The sequence below is a fragment of the Martes martes genome (genome assembly GCF_963455335.1).
Source record: "Martes martes genome assembly, chromosome: 1".
In the NCBI taxonomy this organism is placed as follows: Eukaryota; Metazoa; Chordata; class Mammalia; order Carnivora; family Mustelidae; genus Martes; species Martes martes.
The window spans coordinates 212,587,065-212,610,835 of NC_137888.1; the positions used below are offsets into that span (position 1 = coordinate 212,587,065).

General features: G+C 46.7%; 1 protein-coding gene across 1 annotated transcript in view; it reads right to left on the reverse strand.

Moving 5' to 3' along the window:
* The window catches only part of ADGRE1 (adhesion G protein-coupled receptor E1), a gene marked incomplete at its 5' end in the record, with an annotated part of 47,895 nt that overhangs the window by 17,542 nt on the left and 6,582 nt on the right, over nucleotides 1-23,771 (reverse strand). Inside the window, 10 exons of the mRNA XM_080821883.1 lie at nucleotides 438-615; nucleotides 4,915-4,998; nucleotides 6,390-6,478; nucleotides 7,642-7,779; nucleotides 7,865-8,005; nucleotides 10,271-10,420; nucleotides 12,558-12,704; nucleotides 13,825-13,944; nucleotides 14,061-14,216; nucleotides 16,943-17,089. Of these exons, the coding sequence (XP_080678009.1) occupies nucleotides 438-615; nucleotides 4,915-4,998; nucleotides 6,390-6,478; nucleotides 7,642-7,779; nucleotides 7,865-8,005; nucleotides 10,271-10,420; nucleotides 12,558-12,704; nucleotides 13,825-13,944; nucleotides 14,061-14,216; nucleotides 16,943-17,089 (1,350 nt within the window). The remainder of the gene's footprint in view (nucleotides 1-437; nucleotides 616-4,914; nucleotides 4,999-6,389; nucleotides 6,479-7,641; nucleotides 7,780-7,864; nucleotides 8,006-10,270; nucleotides 10,421-12,557; nucleotides 12,705-13,824; nucleotides 13,945-14,060; nucleotides 14,217-16,942; nucleotides 17,090-23,771) is intronic.

Genomic DNA, 23,771 nt, shown 5'->3' on the forward strand with positions numbered 1-23,771 from the left:
TTCTCTACTTCATTTTGGCCACGCTGGCCTCTTCACTGTTCCTTGAACTCACCAAATACGAACACGGCTCCCTTCCCACGTAAGCTAGCAAGGTCCCCCCCCACACACACACACACACCTGACCCTCTCGAGCCAACTTAGCCCGGCTGTATTTTTCTCTATAGCACTTCCCCCGTCTCATATACTGGCTGCATTTACTGGGGGACTCAGACAGTTGTCGAACAGAGAACACACTCCAGACCCTATCTGGCAACACTCGCAACTCCGTGTCAGCCACTCAGTAAATGGGAGATGTTGTTCATATCCGCGGACTGGCTCTTCTGGGACTTCAGAGGTTAGAAACCATTGGGGAAATGGGATATGGGAAAGTGGTGGAGAATCGCATCGCCCAGGGCCCGGCTCCAAGTCAGCGCCCGGGTGTAACCCTGCCCTGTTACCTAAGTGTTCAGTCCGAACAGTCTGACTGACATTGGCCGAGGGGTTCAGGAAAGCTGCCAGCGTGCTGCTTTTCACACTCTCCAGGACCACAGTGGCCAGAGCGGAGGTCTCTTCTTTGGTGAAGTTGGACCACGTGGACGTTTGCTTGAGCACAGAGGCAAGGCTCTCAGCTGTATTCTGCAAGGAAAGGTGTTTGCGTGCTGTGCACGCCCTCCCTCTTCCCCCACCCCTGAAACAGCAGCTGTTCCCTCCCCCCCTCCCCCTCCCTCTCTCTCCCTTCCACTCTCCCCTTCCTTTCTCTCTTCCTCCCTCTCCCTCTTTCCCTCTCTCTCTGGCCTCTCTCTTTCCCTTCTCTCTCTCCTCAAGAGAGTGTGTGACAGTCTAGGCCAATGAAGAATTGAAAGGGCATCTACTCAGCTTCCTTTTCCTGATCCCAGAGGCCTCCCTGGGATGCAGAGTGGTGTAGCCTTTATTTTATTTTTTTTAAGATTTTATTTATTTATTTGACAGGGAGAGAGACAGCTAGAGAGGGAACACAAGCAGGGGGGGGCAGCGGGAAAAGAGGGAGAAAAAGGCTCCCCACTGAGCAGGGAGCCCAACATGGGACTCGATCCCAGGACCCCAGGATCATGACCTGAGTTGAAGGCAGATGCTCAACTGACTGAGCCACCTGGGTGCCCTGGCATAGCCTTTAAATGAGCACCTGGAATAACATCGCGTGCACGTAGCTCTGACCCAGCGATTTCTCCTCCTGGAATTAATCCTCCCAGAAATGCTTAAAAATTATATATATATATATACACACATATATATACACACACACACACACACACACACATACATATATATACACATACACACACACTGTATATATAATATATATTTTATATAACAATAAAATATGTTGTGTATATATACACATAAATATATACATAAAAATTGTATGTATATCTAATGTATATAATATCCCGTTTCACTGGAAAAAAAAGTATTTTCATTAAAAAGTTGTACTTATGATATTACTGTTTCTGGCACATAGACATAAAAAGTAATCAATACTTACTATAAGTCAGGTATTGTGTCTTACATATGTTAATTTTAGGAAGATAAAGAAGTAGAGACTATTGTGTCCATTTTTGGATGGGGAGACAGGACACACATCTAGGAGGTGGCAGAACTAAGACTTGAACCTTGGCAGGCTGGTATCAGAGGCTGAATCCTTCTAGTAGGTGTTCACTGAATGGCTTTAGTGTGTGTGTGTGTGTGTGTGTGTGTGTGTGTGTGTGTGGCATTCGCAGAGTGGAAGGATATGGAAAGATACACATCCAAATATTAACCACTGGATGTTCCTCCATTGATCACGTCTGTGGAGGAATAAAGGAAATAATAGCGATAACAATATTAATATTAATGTTCATACGATTCCCTTCACTGATTGTCAGTAAGTTGACTTCTACAATGTGACTCTGACCCCAACAAAACAAAAATAAGAAAAGGACTCACGACTTAATAAATACGAAGAAGAAATTAATTGACTCCAGACAGATGGGGAAGGAAATTAACTGAAATCCTGGTAGGAATACCAATTTCTATCTATCCAAACTGGACAGTAAAAACGTGAAAAGAGGGGCATCTGGGTGGCTCTGTCGGTTAAGGATCCAACTCTTGATATCAGCTCCGGTCACGACCTCAGGGTCGTGGGGTCCACCCCTGCATTAGGCTCCACACTCAGTAGGGAGTCTGCTTGAGATTCTATCTGTCTCCCCTGACCCTCTCCCTGCTTTCTCTCTCTCTCTCTCTCTCATATAAATCTCTAAAATAAATAAATAAATCTTTTTTAAAAACATGAAAAGAATTTCAGTAAAAACTGGATGACGGTACAACCTGAGAGTTGTTCCTTCTGGAGAAACAGGACGTGCTGAGTTCTGGAACCATATCCCAATTGCAAGGCATGAGAGTAAGGATCCTCCCCACCAACACAGAGAAAAATCTCAGGTAGAATCATCCTGCAAAAATGTGGTCCTCAATGGACATTGGGGAGAGTATGTGCTATCGTGAGCGCTGTGAAGTGTGTAAACCTGGAGATTCACAGACCTGTACTCCTGGGGCTAATAATACAGTATATGTTAATAAAAAATTTTTTAAAAATCTTATAAATAAAAAGTGCTTGTGGGATTTGAATCCGTTTAAAAAAAATGTGGTCCTCAATTCTGTGGCTGAGGAAACCTCATTAAACTCCCTTTGAAATGTGAGATCTATTCTCAGGTGGGAATGCTATTTTATTTCCTTGGGGAGGTAAAAAAAAAAAAAAAAAACGGTTGGCAAACTTAGACTCCACGGGGTTAACACTCTTGTGTTCACTTTAGAAAGCTTTGTGATCTTTGGCATAATCTGGAAAATGGTTTTGAAAGGGTTTGGAACAATTCAACACGTTAGAGAAGCTAACTGATTAACCATGTGATTTCACTGCCCAAAGCGATTAGATGTGTGATAAATGTGTATTTAATATGAACACTGTAAGAGAACACAGCTGTTGATAAATGGTTTTGAACATTTAAAAAATCTGAATTATTACATTTATACATTTGATTTATGTATTTATGTACTTGATACATTCGGTATATGAATCCCTTGAAAGCATATGACTTTGCCTTTTAGGTTAGTAAATCTTCCTCATTAGGTATTTGAAATTTGGAGGGAAATAAGAATATTCGTAAGCATAGTATAAAATGAAGGGAACAGGGGCGCCTGGGTGGCTCAGTGAGTTAAAGCCTCTGCCTTCAGCTCAGGTCATGATCCCAGGATCCTGGAATCAAGCCCCGCATCGAGCCCCACATCGAGCCCCGCATTGGGCTCTCTGCTCAGCGGGGAGCCTACTTCCCCCTCTTCCTCTGCCTGCCTCTCTGCCTTCTTGTGATCTCTCTCTGTCAAATAAATAAATAAGATCTTTAAAAAAATAAATAAAATGGAGGGGACCTAATTAAATTTGTAAAAAATGATTCATCTATGGAAATTTAATCTGAAAACCCTATGAGTGAATGTACACTTGATGAATAAATATGTTTTACCAATAAATTAATAATTTACTAGTAATTAATTTAAATAGTTTGTTATTATTTAAAATTAAAAATTTTAAATCAAATTACAAATGCAAGTATTATTCTGATTTTGGTACAAAACCAACCAAATTTATTGATAAACTAACAACAGCTTTGGGTCCAACTTGAAGTCTGAAGAAAAACTAGGTCTTAAAACCTACCATTGTAATGGCCAAGTAATCCCATCTCTAGGTATTTACCCTGGAGAAATGAAAAATCAGGGACACACAGGCCCCCACCGGACAGACACACAGACATACAAACTGTGTGAATGTTTACAGCAGCTCTCCTGATTATTGCCCAAAGCCGAGGTGGGGTCAGGGGAAGGGGGACGTGTTGGTCTCCTGGAAACAGCTCAGATGTCCTTCCCAGATGAATGGATAAACCGTGGTACCTCCATAAAGCAGGCTCGTACTCGGCCATAAAAAGGAATGAAGCACCCACGTGTGCTTCACTGGGCATGAACCTTGAAAATGTTACACTCAGAGTAAGAAGCCAGACAAGTCAGAAACCAGACTGGTGGTTGCCAGGGGCTGGGGGAGGGAGGGATGAGGACCAGCTGCTTTGGGGGTACAAGTTTCCTTTTGGGGGGATGGAGGTGGTGGTTACACAATGCTATGACTGTAGACGATGTCACTAACAGTTATACAAAAATAAGAATTGGGAAAAAAAAAGAATTGGGACTATTGATCACAACCTTGATGAATCTCAAAGGCATTATGCTGAGTGATAGAAGCCACATCCTGGGGCGCCTGGGTGGTTCAGTCAGTGAGATGTCTGCCTTCAGCTCAGGTCATGATCCCAGGGGCCTGCGACCAAGCCCCACCCGGGGCTCCCTGCTCAGTGGGGAACCTGCTTCTCCCTCTCCCCCTGCTTCTTCCTCTCCTTCTGCCTCTCCCCACTGCTCATGTTCTCTCTCTCTCTTTCTCTCTCCCTCCCCAAATAAATAAATAAACATCCCTAAAAGAAAGAAAGAAAGAGGGAGGAAGGAAGGAAGGATGGAAGGGGCCACATCCCGTATGATTCTATTTATATACTATTCTTGAAAAGACAAGACTCTAATGACAGAGATTTACTGGGGCTGGTGGTGGAGGGAGGATCTGACAATAAAGGGGAAGCCCCAGGGAGAGTTTGGGAAGGAAAAGGAACTGCTCCATATTCTGATGACGGTGGTGATTACACAGATCTACTTATGTAATAAAACTCATAAAACTGGACAGAGAAGGGCAACCTGACTGGATGCTACATTTGAAAACCTTATAACTGTAATAAATTACAGGATAACTTGGCCCATTAATTATAAAGAGGACTTTCTGTACCCCATGTGTCCCCCAAGATGTCTGAAGCTCAAACACGATTACGAAGACTTTCTTGTTACCTTCAGAGAGACCTCGGCTGTCCTGTTTTCGCAGGCATCGTCCAGAACACTGAAGGTGGCATTCATTAATGTGCAGAAGGAACCCTGTGCCCCAGAGAAAGAGCATGAGTGAGCACTGGCTGGTCGATGCCCCAGCATGTGAAGCACCCACTGGCCACCCAGTCCACCATAAGGGTGGTCCTAAACTCCTAGGGTGTCAGGAGGCTCTAGAATTCTCAGGAAAACAGAAACTCACCATTTGAGCAGAATTGGAGCCACAGAAGCGTTCTCTTCAATGAATAAAAGAAACAAATGCAAAGAAACAGCAAAACTACTTGGGGGGGGGGTGGTCAAAGATGGAGGAATGTATGAAAAAAAAATCCAGTGGTCCAAATCGATTATGATTCAGCCACAAAGAGTAATAAAGCATAGACACCTGCTACAATGTGGATGAGCCTTGGAAACATCATACTCAGTGAGAGAAGCCATGCACACACCAAAAACCACGTACCATATGATTACATTTGTATGAAATATGCAGAATAGACCAATGGATGGACACAGAGAGCATATCAGTGTCTACCAGGGGCCAGTTCCTCCAGGGGGCACTGGAGGACAATGTTGTTGGGGATACAGTTTCCTTTGAGGGGATGAAAATGTTTGAGGGCTAGAAGTGATGATTGCACACCATTGTAGTATATTAATTGCACTGCAACAAAATTTATGATGTACTCTATGCTGGCTAGATGAACACATAAAAATTTTTTTAAATAAAAAACAAAGTGTTAGAATGGTGACATTTTAGGTGTATCTCACCACACTCTTTTCCCCAAGTGCATGGGAATTCCCAAGCTAATTGATAAGCTCATCTTGAAAATTGTGACATCAACTCCTAAAGATGCTCGTGGAGGCTCGAGTTTCTGGAACAACTTCATTGGAGAATCAGGACATCCAAATTCCTCTTTGCCTGGCCCAGGGGCTGTGCATCACCCCTCCCACATCATACAGACACAGCACCAGCACCCTCACTGGTAATGAGACTCCAATATCCTTTCTTCTTTTAGTGAAAGAACTCCCAAGTTTTAGATGGGCAAATATCCTCCCTTCTCAGCTTTCCTTGAAGCCAGATATAAACAGAAGTGATAGTTCTTCTTAAAGAGAAGAACTATGCCTTTCACTTTGCCCTCCCCGCTGCCCACCAGCTGAAATGCAGAAGTGATGGCAGGGGCTGGAGCAGCCATCTTGGGCCACAGAGTGGGAGGCTTGTGTTGATGATGGCAGAGCATTTAAGGAGCCATCCCATCAACTCTCCACCGCTGACACTCAGATTGTTTACAAGGAGAGAAATAAACTGTTATATGATTTAGGTCACCATTATTTTGGCCTTTGTTAGAACTATGAAAAACATCCCACCTGAGTGGCTTCTAGGGACCTTCTAGGAACTTCTAGAAGTTCTTCTAGGAAACTCAAGAGCTAGGAACCTTAAAAATACTTACATATTCAGGATCCACTGCTGCTCCCATTTGGCAGAGCTGGACTTGTTCGTTGTTGGGTATCACATCTTCTTTACACTTGAAGGGGATCCCTAGAAAGAAAACAAAAGAAACCAAGTTAAAACTCAACCACAGCAAGCTATGATTAAGAGACAAGTCTGATTTCATGATCCCCTGCTTCAAATCCATCCATTACCAGATTATATGATGGCCACACATTGAAACATCAGGGACTCTGAGAAGCAGGAGACTGAGTGGAAAGAGCAGGTTGGCAAAGACCACCCAGCGCATGAGGCCATTTTTATAGTACTCCAAAGCAAACAAAACTAAGGGATGTATTGTTTCAGGATACATACATGGGAGGCATTTTTTTAAAGTAGGGGAATTATAAACACAAATTTCCAAATAGTACCTTCTGGGAGGACTAAGGGAGATCTAATGGGGAAGGAGCATGCAGAAAACACAATGGCACTGATGATATTCTAGCTCTCATGTTGGTGAGGGTCCCGAATGTATTCCTTTTATTATTATACTTCATTGCCTCCAGATAAGCTACCTCTATTTTTAATGTATCAAGTCAGCCACAATTTCAAAAAATTTAAACCATTCAATTCCCTATTGTTTTCAGGAGGAAAAAATTCCTCACGTGGCTCACAAGTTCCTGCAGGATCTGACCTCTGCCCACATCCTCAGGTGCACTTAATGCCATTTCCCCTGGTCCTGACTCTGTGTTAGCCTCAGAGCCTTTGCACATGCCATAACCCGACACACTGAGCTCTCCACTCTTCATCTAGATAATTCCTACCCTTCCGACAAACTTCAACTTAAATGTCACTTACACAGAGTATATCAAATCTCATTACTCACTCTGAATCATACTGTGACTTTTGGGAGAGTCATACTCACTGTTCTTATTAAATAATAATGTGTGAGCTCTCGACTTCCTTCCCTAGACTATAAACTACATGAAGGCAAATATCATGTCCATCACATCCAGGACTGAATCATCAATGACTAGTGCAGGGGCCTGTTTGACTAATAGATGTTCCAAGAATAATTTATTGAATGAGTGAATTAATCAATGAGTGAATGAATACCTTGGAAAAGAGAGAATTGAGGTAATGAATACCTTGGAAAAGAGAGAAAAGAGAGATGAGGTAAAGGTAAGAGGAAGATCCAGAGTTTGAGTAGGTTGAGGATTTCACAACCAAACCAAGACAGATTCCATTGCCAAGAGACACAAAGAGATGATTACTTTTGCAGCTGAAGTTCAAGGAGCCTTCAGGATTGGGTTGAAAGCCTCCAATGCAGCTACAGCTGTAGGAGCCCAAGGCATTGGTGCAGGCAGAATTGGGGCCACATGGTGATGGATCTTGGGAGCATTCATCAATATCTGCAAAGAACTTGAGGATATCAAACAACCCAGAAGAACCAGGAGATACTTCTTCCCAGGGATGTTCAGCAAATTCTCTTCTCACCTCTACAATGGACTCCTTGTTCTGTGAAGCTCGGCTGTCCATTACTTGGTGCAAAGCCAGGAGAGCAGGTGCAAAAGTAGCTCCCAGGGGTGTTGGTGCACATTGCATTGGAAGGGCACATATGGAGGCACTCATCAACATCTATAGCGTAGAGAAAGGGCATGAGGCAGAGTTGGCTAGCAATCCTACAAAAGTCGTGCTTCCAATGCATAGAGTTATCCCTAAAAAAATGGTAGCCCAAGCAGGGACTACATTTCCCAGAACCCTCTGCGTCTAGGTGGGGCCATGTGACCAGTCTTCATGTTTAGAATAGGAGCAAGTACGACATTTGTCACTTCTGGGCCAAGGTGGTTGCAAAGCATGTGTGCTTTCTCTCTTTCCCACCACTGGCTGAAACAGGGATTCCAAAGCCATAAGCGATATGAGAACCAACAGATGCAAGGGAATGGTGTGGAGAAAAGCTGACCACTGGCCAGGTAAGTCTATATTGGATAGTAATGAGAGTAAGAAATTTCTGTTAGTGTTAAGCCGGTGATTCTCAGCTGAGGGCAGTGTGTCCCCTCTACCTCCTGCCAGGGGACATTGGGCATTGTCTGGAGACATCTTTGGTTGTCGTGACTGGGCTGGGGGTAGGGGGTGATGTAGTAGGTAGAAGCCACAGATACTGCCAAACATCCTGCACTTCCCAGGACCGCCTCCCACCACAAAGACTATCTAGACCAAAATGTCAGTAGCACGAGAATTGAGGAATCCTGGCCTACCCATATAGGGTGACGTCAGGTCACTGTGACACTATGGGGTTACCTCTCCCTCTGGGGGTTTCTGAGCCATAAGGGATATATGGAATAGAATGTCCTGGGAAAAAATAAGCAGGAGGGAGGTAAGGGCAACAGTTTTCATATTCCTCTGTCAATTCACAAAACAGGAGGAATAAACAGGCAACATCCATTAACAGCCTGTGCAAGTACACGGAGTGTTGTACCGGGCATTACCATGGAGCACTGGGAGAAGTCCTTATGATATGAACGTAGACTCATTTGGAGATCTCAAAGGACAGGAGACCGACCCACAGTTGGAAGGTACAGGGAAGTGGTTTTCCTCTTGGTGTCACAGAAAATATCTCTAACCAAGAGTGCCCTTTTTTAACAGGGAGCTCCCCACTGACAGACACATTTAAGTGTCTGCTAGGTGAACACTCATCAGAAATAGCACATATGGGGGGCGCATTGGTGGCTTAGTCGGTTAAGTGTCTGCCTTCGGCTCAGGTCATGATTCCAGGGTCTTGGGATTGAGCCCCACATCTGTCTCCAGGCTTAGCAGGGAGACTGATTCTCCCTCTGCCTCTCCCCTCCACTTGTACTCTCTCTCTCTCTCTCTCTCTCAAATAAATAAAATCTTTTTTAAAAAAGGAAATAGTGCCCACAGCAACTCCATGTACAACTAATGAATCGTTGAACACTACATCAAAAATGTAGTGTAATGATGTACTATATGTTGGCTAACTGAACATCGTCGTCATCATCATCATCATCAAGAAATAGCCCTTAAAAAATAGCACAAGTGGAATTCACATCTTGCCTATGGAGCTGGACTGGCTGTGTGGTTTTGGAAACTGAGGAACCCTTCCTTCATGCAAAGTGAAAACTACTGAGTACGTAAAGCAATTAAGAGCAGTGATAGTCTGAGTGTAAAGGGGTCCTGAGAAGAAGCCTAGCAGCCTGGAATGCTGTACCAGTTTCTCTCTACGGTCCCTCTCAGATTTGCCTCTCTGTTGTTCTCCCTCCAGCAACGTCAGCAGCTGGTGAAGATCAGTGAATGAAAAGAAGAACATTTTTAATGAAAAGAAGCACGTATTTGCCCTGGGAAGGAGGGGAAGGTCAAAGAACATAAGACATGTTCCTTAGCAGAGTAGATCCTCCAAAGACGGTCGCCATCAGTGCCTCCGTTTCCCGTGTGCCGGTCTTGTTCCCCCAGCGAGACGGGGAGTTAATGTCCCCTTCCTTGGCATCTAGCCTGGCCCCAGGACGTTGGCTGGGAGAACGGGGCAGAAGCAACGTTCTGGGGCTTCCAAGCCCAGGTCTTACAAGATCCCAGTTTCTGCTTTCTTCCCCTTGCAGCTTCCCTTCCTGGAAACCAGCTGCCGTGCTCTGAGGAAGCCCAAGAATCCACGAGGATGGGCCCACGAGGGAAACTGAGGGTCCCAGCTGAGCTCCCAGTCGGACACCAGCACCAACTACTAGCCACGTAAGCGAGGCCGTTTTGGACCTGGCAGACATCCTAGTCACCCAGAAAAAGCATTCGGTCAGCCCACAGAATCACGAGCAAACACAGAGCCTTGTTTGTGAGCCGACTTTTCAGGGTGGTTTGCCACCGGCTGAAGGCGCCCGGCACGCCTGGGAGCATTACCTACACATCTGAAATCCTCCGAATTCTCAGGGGTCCAAACAGCAGGTGAAAAGAACCCAGGCAGGCAGGAGCAATTGTATTTTCCCAGGGTGTTGATACAGATGGAATCGAGGCCACAAAGAGTTGAGTTCCTGGCACATTCGTCCACATCTAGGCAGAAAACCAGTCTAAGTCAAAAGGGTGAAGGATGCCTAGGGCCTGGCAGAGCACAACCCCAGCAGACCGGAGCCATGAAGCTCCTGGGCTCTGCTCGCAGCCTCCTAAACTCTGCTGACAGGAAGGGCAAAGAGACAGGTCTGGGACTCACACAAAACTCCTGACGAGGCTCTCTGTGGCACGGGATAAAAATCCAAACTCCTCATCAGAACACATGAGGCCCCAAGTGTCTTGTCCCACCAAGGTCACCAAGCTTATCTTTCTTGTCTAATCCCCTCGTAATTCCTGTTTAGGATTCACTGGTTACCTGTAGGTTCATGAAGGCTCATTCTCTGCTCCCTCAGCCTGGAGCTCACTAGCCTCACTCTTTCCTTGATAAATCTCAATTCCTTTCCAAGGAATCCCTATGTTATCAATAACAATGATTAAGAAGTGTCTGAGTGGGGGGTGGAGAGCACAGAGAGCCTGGGCTCGAAGCCTGGCTCTGTCCCTATAGTCTGTGTGTTACTGGGAGCTGTGCACTGAATTCTTCACCACCCCGCACACCGAATTCATATGTTAAAGCCCTAACACTCGGTGGTGTTTGGACATGGGGCCTTTGCAAGATGATGAGGTTAAGAGGAGATCTTAAGATGGGATCGATGCCCTTCAGAGAAGAGGAGGAGACAGCAGAGCTCACTGAGGACACAGAATGAAGGTGGTCATCCAGAAGCCAGGAAGAAAGCCCTGTCTGACTGACCATGATCTCAGACTTCCAGCCTCCAGAAGAGACAGAGAATACATCTCAGTTGTTGAACCTGCCCCGTCTGCGGCATTTTGTTCCAGTGGCCCAGAGCTGACTAACGCGTGGACGAGATAACTCGCTTCTGTGCGTCTCAGCACCATCATCTGTCAGATGGGGATAGGGACAATACTCACCCCACTGGGTTGTTTGGAGCATTAAATAAGGTGATGTCTGCGAAAGCCTCAGAAAAGAGCCCGGAGGATAGCAAGTCTGAGCTAAGTATTTGCTAACTAAAATAAAAAATTAACTGGTGACACGTTGAGATTTTTGTGACAGGTGCCAAGGGAGATCCTACACGCACCTGCTCAGGGAATGCTCCCGGCAGCCCCCATGAGGTGCACGCCAACATTATTTCCGTTTTTCGGATAAGGAAACTGAGGCTTCCCGGTTTTCGCACAGCCCGTGAAAGGCACACCCAGGATTTAAAATCAGTCTCCGTCTGGTTCTGGGCTAGTTAGAGGACCGCGGCCCAGGCTGTCTTGAGTCAGAGTCTGGGAATTTGGGGATTAAGTCGATGCCGGCCCTAGGCAAGCCCCCACCCTGGGTTGCCGGAGGTGGCAACCTCACATGACGGCAGAGCAGCATGGCGGTTAGAGCACAGGGTGTGCAGTCACACTCGGCAGCATTCGGACCCGGACTCCCCTGCTTCCTATCTATTTGACTGTGGGAGAGCTGTTCCAGCACAATGGAGGTTCAGTTTCCTCATCTGTATAACGGGTATAAAATATACTGATACCATCAGGTTGTTGGGAAGACAGCGAGCACATGAGTGGAAAAGCACAACACCTTGGCTGGGATTCTGACTCCCGGCCTCCGTACCTGCTGTTTCCTCCTCCTGGAACACCCTTCCCCAGATACCCAATATCTCACTCCCACACGCCCTTCACATCTTTTCTCAAATATCAGCTTCTCAGCATAGGCTTTCCTTACCACCCTATGTGATGTAAACCCCCATCCCCAGCACTCCCTGTCCACTTTCCTGCCTTCTTTATCTCGATCTCCTTCAACTGTTCCTGGCACACTCTATGTTCATGATTTCTATTGCTATCTCTCTCCCCCAACGCTGGATGATGAGTTCCAGGAGAGCAAATAGTTTTGCCTCTGTTGGTCACTGCTGTATCCACCATCCCTAGAATAGTGCCCGGCATACAGAAGGTGTTCATGAAGTATTTGCTGAATGAGTGAAGGAGGGAATGAATGAATGAATGAAGAAAGGAGTGATTATTGGCTTCAGCTTAGCAGGGGAGGGCTTTGAGCTCATCCCAGACTCGTCAGACCCTTCCCCTACCAGGGCTGTCTTGGCCGACGGACTCGGATCTTGTTCCCCAACAGATCTCTCCCACCTACCTTCACATGTCTCTCCTGGGCCCTGGATGTCCCTGTTGCCACTGCTAGATTCAAACCCTAGGTTGCAGACACAAGAGTAGCTTCCAGGACTGTTGTGGCAAGTCGCATGCTCTGGGCAAATTCCGGGATCAGCACATTCATCCACATCTGATCAGTGGAAATGAAAACCCAAGTCAAAATGGATAAAGAAATGAGAACAGGAGTCTGAAAACAGACTTGCCGTGCATGTCCTCCCCTTGCCCCTCATCTCCCTCGCAGTTAGGCATGACCATGAGAGTAAATTCTGGCCCAAAATATATTAGAGGAGAGTGGTAAATAGCTCCAAAAAGTAATGGCCTTAGACATGGCCATCCTTCTTTACTCTCCCCCTGCCTACACCATGGGATGCAGATGGTGCCATGCAATGTGACTTTTTGCCACTCCTCTTTAAGATGTGGAGCTTGTGTCCTCACACCTTGAATCTAGCTGGCCTATGACTTCTGCTGGCCAAAAGAATGCAGCAGAAGTGATTTGGTGCCAGTTCTATACGTAGACTTCTAGAGAAGTTATTTGCTTCTGCTCATTCTTTGGGATCCTTGCTTCTTCCATATGAACAAGCGCTAGACTCACCTAACAAGAATGAGAGACAAAGAAGAAGAAAGATGAAACATCCCAGATCATCCCCTTGGCATGCGAGGCTGCCCAGCTGAGATGAACAAAGCTGACCCACAGCTGACCACAGATACATAAAAAGCCCAACAGAGACCCAAAGAACTGACTGGCAGAGCCCAACCTAAACTTCCAATGCACAAAATAGAAAGCCAAATAGATGGTGTTAGTTTCTAGGCACTGGCTTTCAGGGTGATTTGTTACTCAGCTATAGCTAACCGCTACAAGTGGATCAGAAAAATCAGAGAGGACTTCAAATATCTCTCAGTCCAAGCCAAGGGGATGTGATAAGGGCTTGATCACTCCATGCCTTGCTTGACGGGGTCACCCTGTGAGCATGGGGAACAGTAGTATTGCACCACACTCAGGAAGAAGGAGCCCTTGCATTTCGTGAGGACCTTCTGGCTACAGTTTGGAGGATGGATTCAAGGGACAAGACTGGAGGAAGGGAAAGCCCAGTGAGGAGGCTGGTAAAATAGCAGGGAAATCCAGACCGAGGACGGGGAAGAATGGAGAGATTTAAGACATATTTAACAGGTAATTTCCCCAAGATATGATGACTGATTTAATATGGAGGTGTGGGGAAGAGGGCGTCTAGGGTCCAACAGGTTCTCTATACCTTCACAGGTGGAGTTGTGAGAGAGGTATCCACTCTGACAGCTGCAATCATAGCTTCCCAAGGAGTTGACACACTCCGCATGCTCTGGGCAGATGCCACTGGAGTGGCACTCGTTAATGTCTGAGGAGCAGTAGAGGAGAGTGAGAAGAATGAAGATGGTGTATCTAACGTGAGAGACACATGTATCCAACTCAAGTGGTCACTGTTCACCAAAGACTCATGCCCGAGAGCATTACCTCTGCAGGAGAAATTATCTGGATTTCCCGGGATCCAGTCATTTCCAGTGAGAGAAGAGAAACCGGGGAGACAGCTGCACTTGTACCTCCCCAGAAGGTTTCTGCAGACTGAGTGGGGACCACATCTTGAGGAGCTTTGAGAACATTCATCTATATCTGGACACAGAAAGAGTTGGAGTTACAAATTTGCCTCATCTTGTGTAGCAGATTGTATTTTCAAAGATGGCAGAAATGATGTCTTCCATGCCATATGCCCTTCATTCCATGTGAATTTGCATTCCTTCCAGAAAGCAGTGGGGTCTCTATTCCCTCCCCTTGGATCTAAGCATGCGGTGACCGTGAGGGTGGTGATTCTAAGTCATAAAGACACCATGCACTGCCTCCTTGTTCTCTTGGAACTTGGCCACCATACTGTGAGGAAGCCCAAGCAGCCATGAAAAAAGCAGCTCACATGGTGAAGAACCAAGACCCCCAGCCCACAGCCCTGGTGCATCAGCCAGCTGGAGGCCAGCACCAGCTACCAGCCGTGTGAGTGTGCTCTCTTTAAAGTGGATCCTCTAGCCCCCACTGGAGCCAACTCAACTGACACTGCATGGAACAGAGACAAGCCACACTCACCAAACTCAACCCAGATGACAGATACATTCATGAACAAAATAAATGGTTGCCCTTATTTTCATGTACGAAATTTGCAGGTGTTCTGCTACCCAGCAGTAGATTGAAAAATAACAATTTAGGACACATGGGTGGCTCAGTCAGTTAAGTGGCTGCCTTTGGCTCAGGTCATGATCCCGGGGTCTTGGGATTGAGTCCCACATCGGGCTCTCTGCTCAGCGGGGAGCCTATTTCTGTGTCTGGTTGCAACTCCCCTGCTTGTTTGTATTCTCTTTCTCTCTCTCTCTCTCTCTCTCTGATAAATAAATAAATAAATATCTTTTTTTTTTTAAAAAAAAGAGTAATTTGCAAAGCCACATAGAACAATTTACTCATTTGAGGACCCATAAAATTGTCCAGTTGTGGTACCATGGTGTGGTCCAGCACAAGTCTCCTTCAGCCCTGATCTGCCAAGTCATCCTAAACCCTTGCTATATACTTGTCATGCAAATACAGTTTCAAGGCAAGTCTCTTACAGGCGCTCCCAGAAAACTGTGCCTCTCCTGGACAGAAATCTGGAGCTGCCCCTGTACATCAAGATCAGGCCACAGGAATGTTCATCACGCCTTTATCTGATGCAGTAAAACATTAGAAACAACCAATTAAGGCTGATTAAATCTGTAGTTGACATATAGAAGGAGGTAACATGTTCCTTCATTCAGCAAGTATCTACTGGATACTCACAAGATATCAGGCCCCAAAGCGGGGGTCAAAGACGTAAAGGAGATGAAATCCTTGCTGTAGTAGTCATAATTTTCTAGATGGGGAATGTTGGTTTCAACCCAAATTTTGAAACCAGGGCCCATCAGGACTATTGAAGCTTATCAAATAACCCATGAACTGTAACCCAAAGGTAAAGAAAGATTTGGGAGCACCCTGGGTACTACAACAATAGAAATGAATTATCTTTTTCAGAGCCCAGCAAAGTACAGCTCATGGGTCAAATCAGTCTACCACCTGTTTGTATAAATAAAGTTTTGTTGGAACAAAACCACACCCATTCATTCGTGTATCGTCTATGGCTGCTTTCTCACTACAACTGGAGTATTAAATAGTCATGAGAGAGATCATTCCGCTTGCAACCTCTAAAACATTTACTCTTTGGACCCTTGCCCCAAAAGTTTGGCAACCCCTGGTCTTATGCAGAGGCACAGTCAGATCTTGACTGTCAAGGGGAGAACTGGGATCTAAATATAAAAATGCAAACAAAGAACTTTGCTCATTCTGGGGATTATTTCAATTTATGCTACTTACATTGGTAGTACCTCTTGTACTGTGCCTAGCACACTGCATACACATGAGTGCATTTAATTTTCCCAATTATCCTTTCAGGTGGGTAGTTTTATACACTCATTCTACAGATGGAAACATTGAGGCTTACAGAGGGTAAATACGTTTCCCCAACATCTCACGACTAGGTGATGTGATTCAGAAATTGCTGTTAGAGTCGGAAAGATGTGGGTTTGGAGGTCAGTTCAACCGCACGACCGTGAATGAGTCATTCTAATGCCCCAAGCAGCTTCCTCCTCTGTACGGTAGAGATCATCATGGTAGAGATGCCTGAACTCAGTTTCATGTAAAAATGCATAGAAAGCCCTTCACAGGGGACCCGGCACTCAGTGAATGTTAGAAAGTCTCGCTTTCTGCATGGAGAGACAACCAAAAGGAGGTTACCCAAAAGGAAATCAGCGGTTATTTCTGGATATTGACAAACAACATGGTTTTTACTTTCATTTTCATCGTAAAGCTAGCTCTGAATTGTTGGAAGGTTGAGTGAGCAGGAATCGTTGTCATTATAGAAAAAGGAAGAATGGGGCGCCTGGGTGGCTCAGTGGGTTAAGCCTCTGCCTTCGGCTCAGGTCATGATTCCAGGGTTCTGGGATCGAGTCCCGCATCGGGCTCTCTGCTCAGCAGGGAGCCTGCTTCCTCCCTCTCTCTCTGCCTGCCTCTCTGCCTACTTGTGATCTCTGTCTATCAAATAAATAAAATAAAATCTTTAAAAAAAAAAAAAAGAAAAAAAAAGAAAAAGGAAGAAAACAATGATGTACTGTGTGTTGGATAATTGAATTTAAATTTTAAAAATTTAAGAAAGAAAAGAAGGTTAAGGGAGGGAGAGGGGGAGAAAAAATGTCTGGGAAAAAGTACCTACATCCACATCCACTACCCAGCCGGCTTCCACCTGATTTCCCTATAACATGCTGGCGGGTTTTGAGGGGGTGCGTACTTACCTTTGCATGTCACTCCTGGGCCCCTGAACTGCGTCAGTCCGTTGCTGGACAGAAAGCCTCGTTTGCAAGTGCAGTAGTAACTATCCAAAGTGTTGGTGCAGGTTGCGTAGGCTGGGCACGTGGTGGTATCCAGACACTCATTCACATCTGGACAACACAGAAGGAAGAGGTCAGGTTAGAGCCCCAGGGTGGGTTTCAAGGCGAGGCAGCATGAGAGCATGAAGTGGACTATTCTGGGCTGAACTGTGCCCCCCCCCAAAGTATGCTGATGCCCTAAACCCTGGCCCCTGAGAATGCAAGTTTATTTGGAAATAGGGTCTTTGTAAATGTAGCTAAGACCTCAGCAAGGATGAGATCTTTCTGGAGTAGGATGTCCTTTAATCTGATATGATTGATGTCCTTATAAGAAGAGGAGAAGAGGCACAGAGACAGGCTCAGGGAGACCCCCACGTGGGCGACAGAGGCAGAGGCTGGAATGATGTGCCTCCAAACCAAAGAACCAAGGATTGCAGGCCACACCAGAACCAACTCTCCCTTGGAGCCGTCAGAGAAAGCATAGCCCAGTAGACACCTTGATTTCAGACTTCTGGCCCCCAGAACAGTGAGAAAATAGACTTCTGTTCTTCTAAGCCCCCTGCTTGGTGGCAACTGGTTACAGCATTCCTGGGAAACTGCTCAGTGCTTTGGTCAAGGGGGAGCATCAGCACGGCCTGGGAGTCTGGGGGAAATGCAACCTCTTGGGCCACACCCAAAACTGATAAACCAGAACGCATTTTAGCAAGACCCTTGGGTGACCTGGGCACCCAGGAAAGTGTGGGATGCACTGACACGGACATTTGTTCACCCAAGCATGGTCCTCAGATGCACAGTATCTGCCTCGCCTGGGTCCCAGATCTGGGAAAAGCAGACCTGAGTCCACAGGTCTAGGAAGGGGCCTGACATTCCGCATGTCTCACAAGCCCCAGGATCATGCGGATGCTCGTGGTCCCGGGACCACATCATGAGCATCATAACTGTAGACTCTAGACAAGAGTCTGAGACTCAACATTTCAGCCTTTGGAGCACAGAAGACCTGGCTTAAAGCTCCAGCAGCAAACCTCCAAGCGGAGAAGAGCAGCTATTCCCCCAGACCTACGTCCCCAGCTTCCTTTTAGTAACATGACCGTCCAGTTAAAAACGGCATTCCCAGCAGCTCCTGCAGCTAGACATGGCCACGTAGCTAAGTTCTGCCCAATGGGCACATGAAGAAGTGACAAGCATACTGTTTGTTCATTCCCTTCTCCCTGGGCTGGAACATGGACAGAGAGGGCTGATCTACCCTTCACCATGGGGGTGATGGTTTGGGTGCTGAGGGATGGAGAGGCAACAAGCCGGGAGACACCTGGGAGCTGGGATGATCTGGGCAGCCCTGTCACCCTGTTCCATCTACAAGCTGAAGATGTACGAGGAGAAAAATGATGAACTTCTGAGAAATAAATTTCCAACTTGTTGTTCGGTTTCTGTGGAAATAGTCAAAACGACACCCTAGCCAGTCCGGCTGTGGGACCAGTGATTTCACTTCTCTGTACCTCCGTTTATCTGTTTAGTCCTCACCCTCGGATCCAATGGGTCCCCAAGGCCTGTTGGTTCTCTGTCCAAGTAGCAGTTGGCATCTACCTGCTTTTCTCCATCCCCATAGACCTTCCTCTGGATTCTACATCCTTACATCCTCCATTGTCCCCTCCAATCTTTTCTCCACATAGTAGTCTTCTCTGAATACAAATTTGATCACCTACCCCCACCCCTGCCTACAGTGCTCCTACACTGTACTGCCTACAGTGTCACACTCAGAATTAAAACCCAAACCACTTAACAGGACCCATGAGGCCCCAGTGACCAGACCCAACCACATCTTTAAGCCTCATCTCATGGTAGTTCCATTTCCAGACTTCCCACCTCAGGACCCCAGCATATGCTATTCCCTTGACCTCTGCTTTGCCTGACCTGTTCCTATTCACTCCTTAGGCCGTGCTTAAGTGTCATTTCCTCCAAAAAGCCTCCCCTGATGCTCCCAAGGTTTCCTGAGCTCCTCCTCTATGACGTCTATCGTAACTACAGTTGTTCTATTATTTATATGATTAACTTTTTTGTTTTGTTTTGTTTATTTGACAGACAGAGATCACAAATAGGCAGAGAGGCAGGCAGAGAGAGAGAGGAGGAAGCAGGCTACCCACAGAGCAGAGAGCCCGATGCGGGGCTCGATCCCAGGACCCTGAGATCATGACCTGAGCTGAAGACAGAGGCCCAACCCACTGAGCCACCCAGGCGCCCCACGATTCGCTTTTTAATGATCATTTCCCCCTCCGTACTGTGAGCTCCAGAAAGACAAAGCCAGAGGTGGAGGCAGGCTTCTAGGTGCCTGGGAAGAGATTTATTTGATATTATAATTCCTGTGGTCATCAGAATAATGGCCCCTTGGTTGACGACCACATCCTAATCCCCGGAACCTATGAATATGCTATGGTACGTGGCAGGGGAGCACTAAGGTTTCAGATGGAATTAAGATTGGCAATGAGCTGGCCATCTGTACCCCAATAGTCACAGCAGCAATGGCCACAGTCACCAAACTGCGGAAAGAACCAAGATGCCCTTCAACGGACGAATGGATAAGGAAGATGTGGTCCATATACACCAAGGAGTATTATGCCTCCATCAGAAAGGACGAATACCCAACTTTTGTAGCAACATGGACGGGACTGGAAGAGATGATGCTGAGTGAAATAAGTCAAACAGAGAGAGTCAATGATCATATGGTTTCGCTTATTTGTGGAGCATAAGGAATAACATGGAGGACATGGGGAGATGGAGAGGAGAAGGGAGTTGGGGGAAGCCAGAGCGGGGAGACGAACCATGAGAGACTGTGGACTCTGAGAAACAAGCTGAGGGGTTTTGGGGGTGGGGGTGGGTAAGCCTGGTGGTGGGTACTGAGGAGGGCACATATTGCATGGAGCCCTGGGTGTGGTACGTAAACAATGAATTCTGGAATACTGAAAAGAAATTAAAAAAATAAAAATTTTTTTAAAAAAAGATTGGCAATCAGCTGATCCCAAGGTGAAGAGATTATTCTGGATTAACCAGATGGGGCCAATGTAATCACAAAGGTCCTTATAAACAGAAGGTGAAGCCGGGAGAGGCAAAGGGACACAATGTGAGAAAGACCTGGCCAGTCATTGCCAGCTTTGAAAGTGGAAGAGGAGGGACACAAGGCAAGGAATCCAGGAGGCCTCCAGAGGCTGGAAAAGGCAAAAAGACAGATTATCCTGCAGAACCTCTAGAAAAGAACACAGCCCTGCTGACACCTTGATTTTAGCCCAATGGGACCCACTTTGGACTTCTGATCTCCAGACCCGCAAGGTAATGTTTTTGTTGTGTGATGCTAGCAAGTTTGTTAATTGGCTAGAGCAGCCTTAGTATACTAATACAATTCCCATTTCATAGGTGTGGACAACTGAGGCTCAGTGAGGTTAAGTAACTTGTCCAAGGACACACAGCCGGTGAGTGGCATCGCCATGCATTGGAGTGAGTGATTTTTACTACTGCTATCCAGGAAGAGGTAAATCTGGCTGGGAATGAAATTAATTTTCAGACAATTTCTAAAACAATTCTTTGTTAAAAAAAAAACAAAACAAAACAACTTCTGTGATTGATTAAGTCTGTTGTCCTGATGGACTTTGAGCTCCTGGAAGGCAAGGATTTGTATCTGTCATTCACTGCTGTGTGCTGAGTGCATACAATAGTGCCCAGTACGCAGTCGGTGCTCAATAATGAAGACCTTGCTGAAAAGCTAACATTAGAACAAAGACCAGAGGGAGGTGAGTGAGCTGCGAAGGTACCTAGAGCAGAGGAAACAGCATGAAGGGGTAAGACCATGCCAGGAGGTTTGGCAGAGTTACAAGGAGGTCGGTGTGGTTAGAACACCGTGGGAAGGGGGAAATGGGAGGCCTGGACACAGACAAATCATGTTAGATCTGCTAGAGTGCTGACGTGCCTCAGCTTTCTACAGAGAGTGTTGGGAGCCATGAGGTGTCTGAGCACAGACAGGACAGAGCTGGACTGAGGTTTTAACAGGGTCCTGTGGCCCCTGGCTGGGAGATGAACTGCAGAGGGGCAGGATGACCAGGCAGGAGGCACCTGCTCCCATCCAAGTAAGCCAGGATGGTGGCTGCAATCCCGCTGGGACCTGTGGAAGACATGAGATTCGGGGTTTCTTCTGAAGGTGATGTTAACAGTATTTGCCGATGGATTGGGTGTGGGGTGGGAAAGAAAGAGGAGTGAACGGTAAGGCCAGCATCGATTGATAGAGTAAGAAAGCACTTCACAAAATGCTGCATAACCTTCTTACAACATGCCTTGTTTCCTTTCCCCGCAGGACATCTCAGTTGTATCTCTTCTCACTAAGAGTTTCCCCTTTCATCTGCAGAGGCAATGCTGTTCTTTGCAAACTTCTGAGCTTCCTGTCACCCTCTTCCTCTGGCTCAATTGCTCACACCTCAAACACACCCCAAACCAGAATCTCAACCCAGGTCTGTGTGACTTGGCACCGACCAACCTCTCAGCTCATCTCCTACCTTGTCCCCCTAGCCATGCTCACCTTTGCTCAGTTCCCCAAATTCCTTCTGGTCTCAAGACCTTTGCATGTCACTGCAAAGATCTTAGGACTTGCCAGCCTCCCGAATTGCATGAACCAATTCCTTATGACAAATTTTTTATCTATATGTGTCCATCCTATTGGTTCTGCTACTCTGGATAACTCTGATAAACACAAACACTTCCTATACATTAGACACTATTCTAGGCACTGCGGATTCAGAAGTGGAACAAGACACACAAAATTCCCCACCTTCACAGAGCTAATAACCTGGAGAGTTGAGGGTAAGGGATACAATGTCAAAAATAAGGTAGTCACTGAAATGACTCATGAGCTGAAACATGAAGAAGATGAGGGAGAGAGCCAAGTGTATATGTAGGCAAGAGCATCCCAAGCAGAGGACATAGCTCATGCAAAGGCCCTGGGGCAGGACTGGGCCTGAGGTATTAGAGGAACAGCAAGGAGGGGTGTGTGGTCAGAACAAAGAGAGCAAGGCGAAGAGAGGGAGGAGGGCAGGGCATGGAGGGGATAGAGCAGGTCGTGTAGGGCCGTAGAGGTCTCCAAGAGGATTTGGGCTTTGAGCTGAGGGTGGTAGGAGCCCTGGAGGGTTGGGGGCAGAGGAGGTGGAACTTGACTTGGGTGCTCCCTGGTGCCCTCTGATGGCCACTGCAAGGGCAAGAAGCCAGGAAACCCCTTCAACAATCCCCTGAGACAGACACATGCTCCTCAGTTATGAGCCAAACTTAATGGATGATCACCTAATTGACCCAAGCATAAAGAGACTCCAAGGGGCAAAAGGACTTTTGAAGATAGAACTAGAGCTTCCGTTTCACTGGTGCCTCCCAAGTTCCAGGCTCTTCCGTGCTTTGTCTGCAGGGCCCTACAATAGTGCTTCCAGATGGGTGGACCTAGTAACCCCAGTTTTCCCAGGACTTTCCTGGTGATGGCACTGGAAGTCCAGAGTCCCGGGAAGCTCCCTCCCGGTCAGAGACAAGCCAGGACAGTTGGTCACCCTACCTCAAGGTAAATACAAGGACTCCGTTTTACAGATATGAAAACAGAGGTCCTAGAGCGTTTCCATAGCCTCCCCCGGGTCACACCACCAGTCAGAATGCAAGAGACGCTAAAGTAGAATGGGTGAAGGCTGGCAGGGCGTCCGGGGGTCCTGGTCACTGTCCTGACTACGCCCACTCACTACGGCTTTGGCCCAGCCAGCATGAACCAGATAATTTCGGTTTCTCTGAGAAGAGGGCGCGTGGACACAGTTGTGTACCTGCTATGTTCCAGGTACCATTTGAAGCACTACCAGTTGGATTAATTAGCCTGTCCGACTCTCCTTTTTGTAGAAACTGAAGTTTCAGGGAATTTACTGAAATATGTGAGGACTGGAACCAAGATTTGAACCCAGGAATTATGACTCCAGAGCCCATCTCTTAACAATAGCACATGGAGTCAAATCCTCACAACTAACCCATTAGGTGAGGGGAGGGTCATTGCAATACCCATTAATCAGATGACAACACGGAGAGCTGAAGGTGCTCGCCCGAGGTCTAATTGCCCTCAGTCTGGGAGGCCTGTTCCCAGAACACATGCTCCGCAGCTGCCACCAGCCCACAGCAGAGCAAGGAGAAGCCATCAGATCCCTTTGAACGTGGCCGTGAGCCAGCCAGCCTCCGTATTTCCCCGAGTGCCAGTGATTACAGCAGCAAGTTACGAAAGCAGGAGTGGGTATGTGAAGGGGAAAACCCAGTCTCCTCCTGGGGATTCATCCTACACCAGTTCATGAGTCCTTGCCCGGTAAGAAGGGGTGGGATAGTGGCCATTCTTGGCACCCACCACCCCCCATCTGCTTTACTGGGATGGCATGCCGATCCCCCAGGCAAACACTGGCAGAACAGGTACAGGTGAGTTACAGCACAGTCTCTGCCCTCCCCCTGAGCAGGTGAACCTCTGGGATGCATTGCACACTCCAGGGCTCCTTGTGAGACCAGGTTGTGGCTAAAACTCTCCTAAAACACCTTCTGGGAGGCTAATTTCTCTCTCCTCCCTATCCTGCTCCCCTCACTCTCCTACAAGTGTTTCCTGAGAGTCTTCCCTTGATGAATTACTCACACAACAATCCTATCAGCTCTGCTACTACAGAAAATGACCAAAAGCAGATGGTCATTCTTATTTTGGTGCATTTTTTTTTTTGGTTTGTGT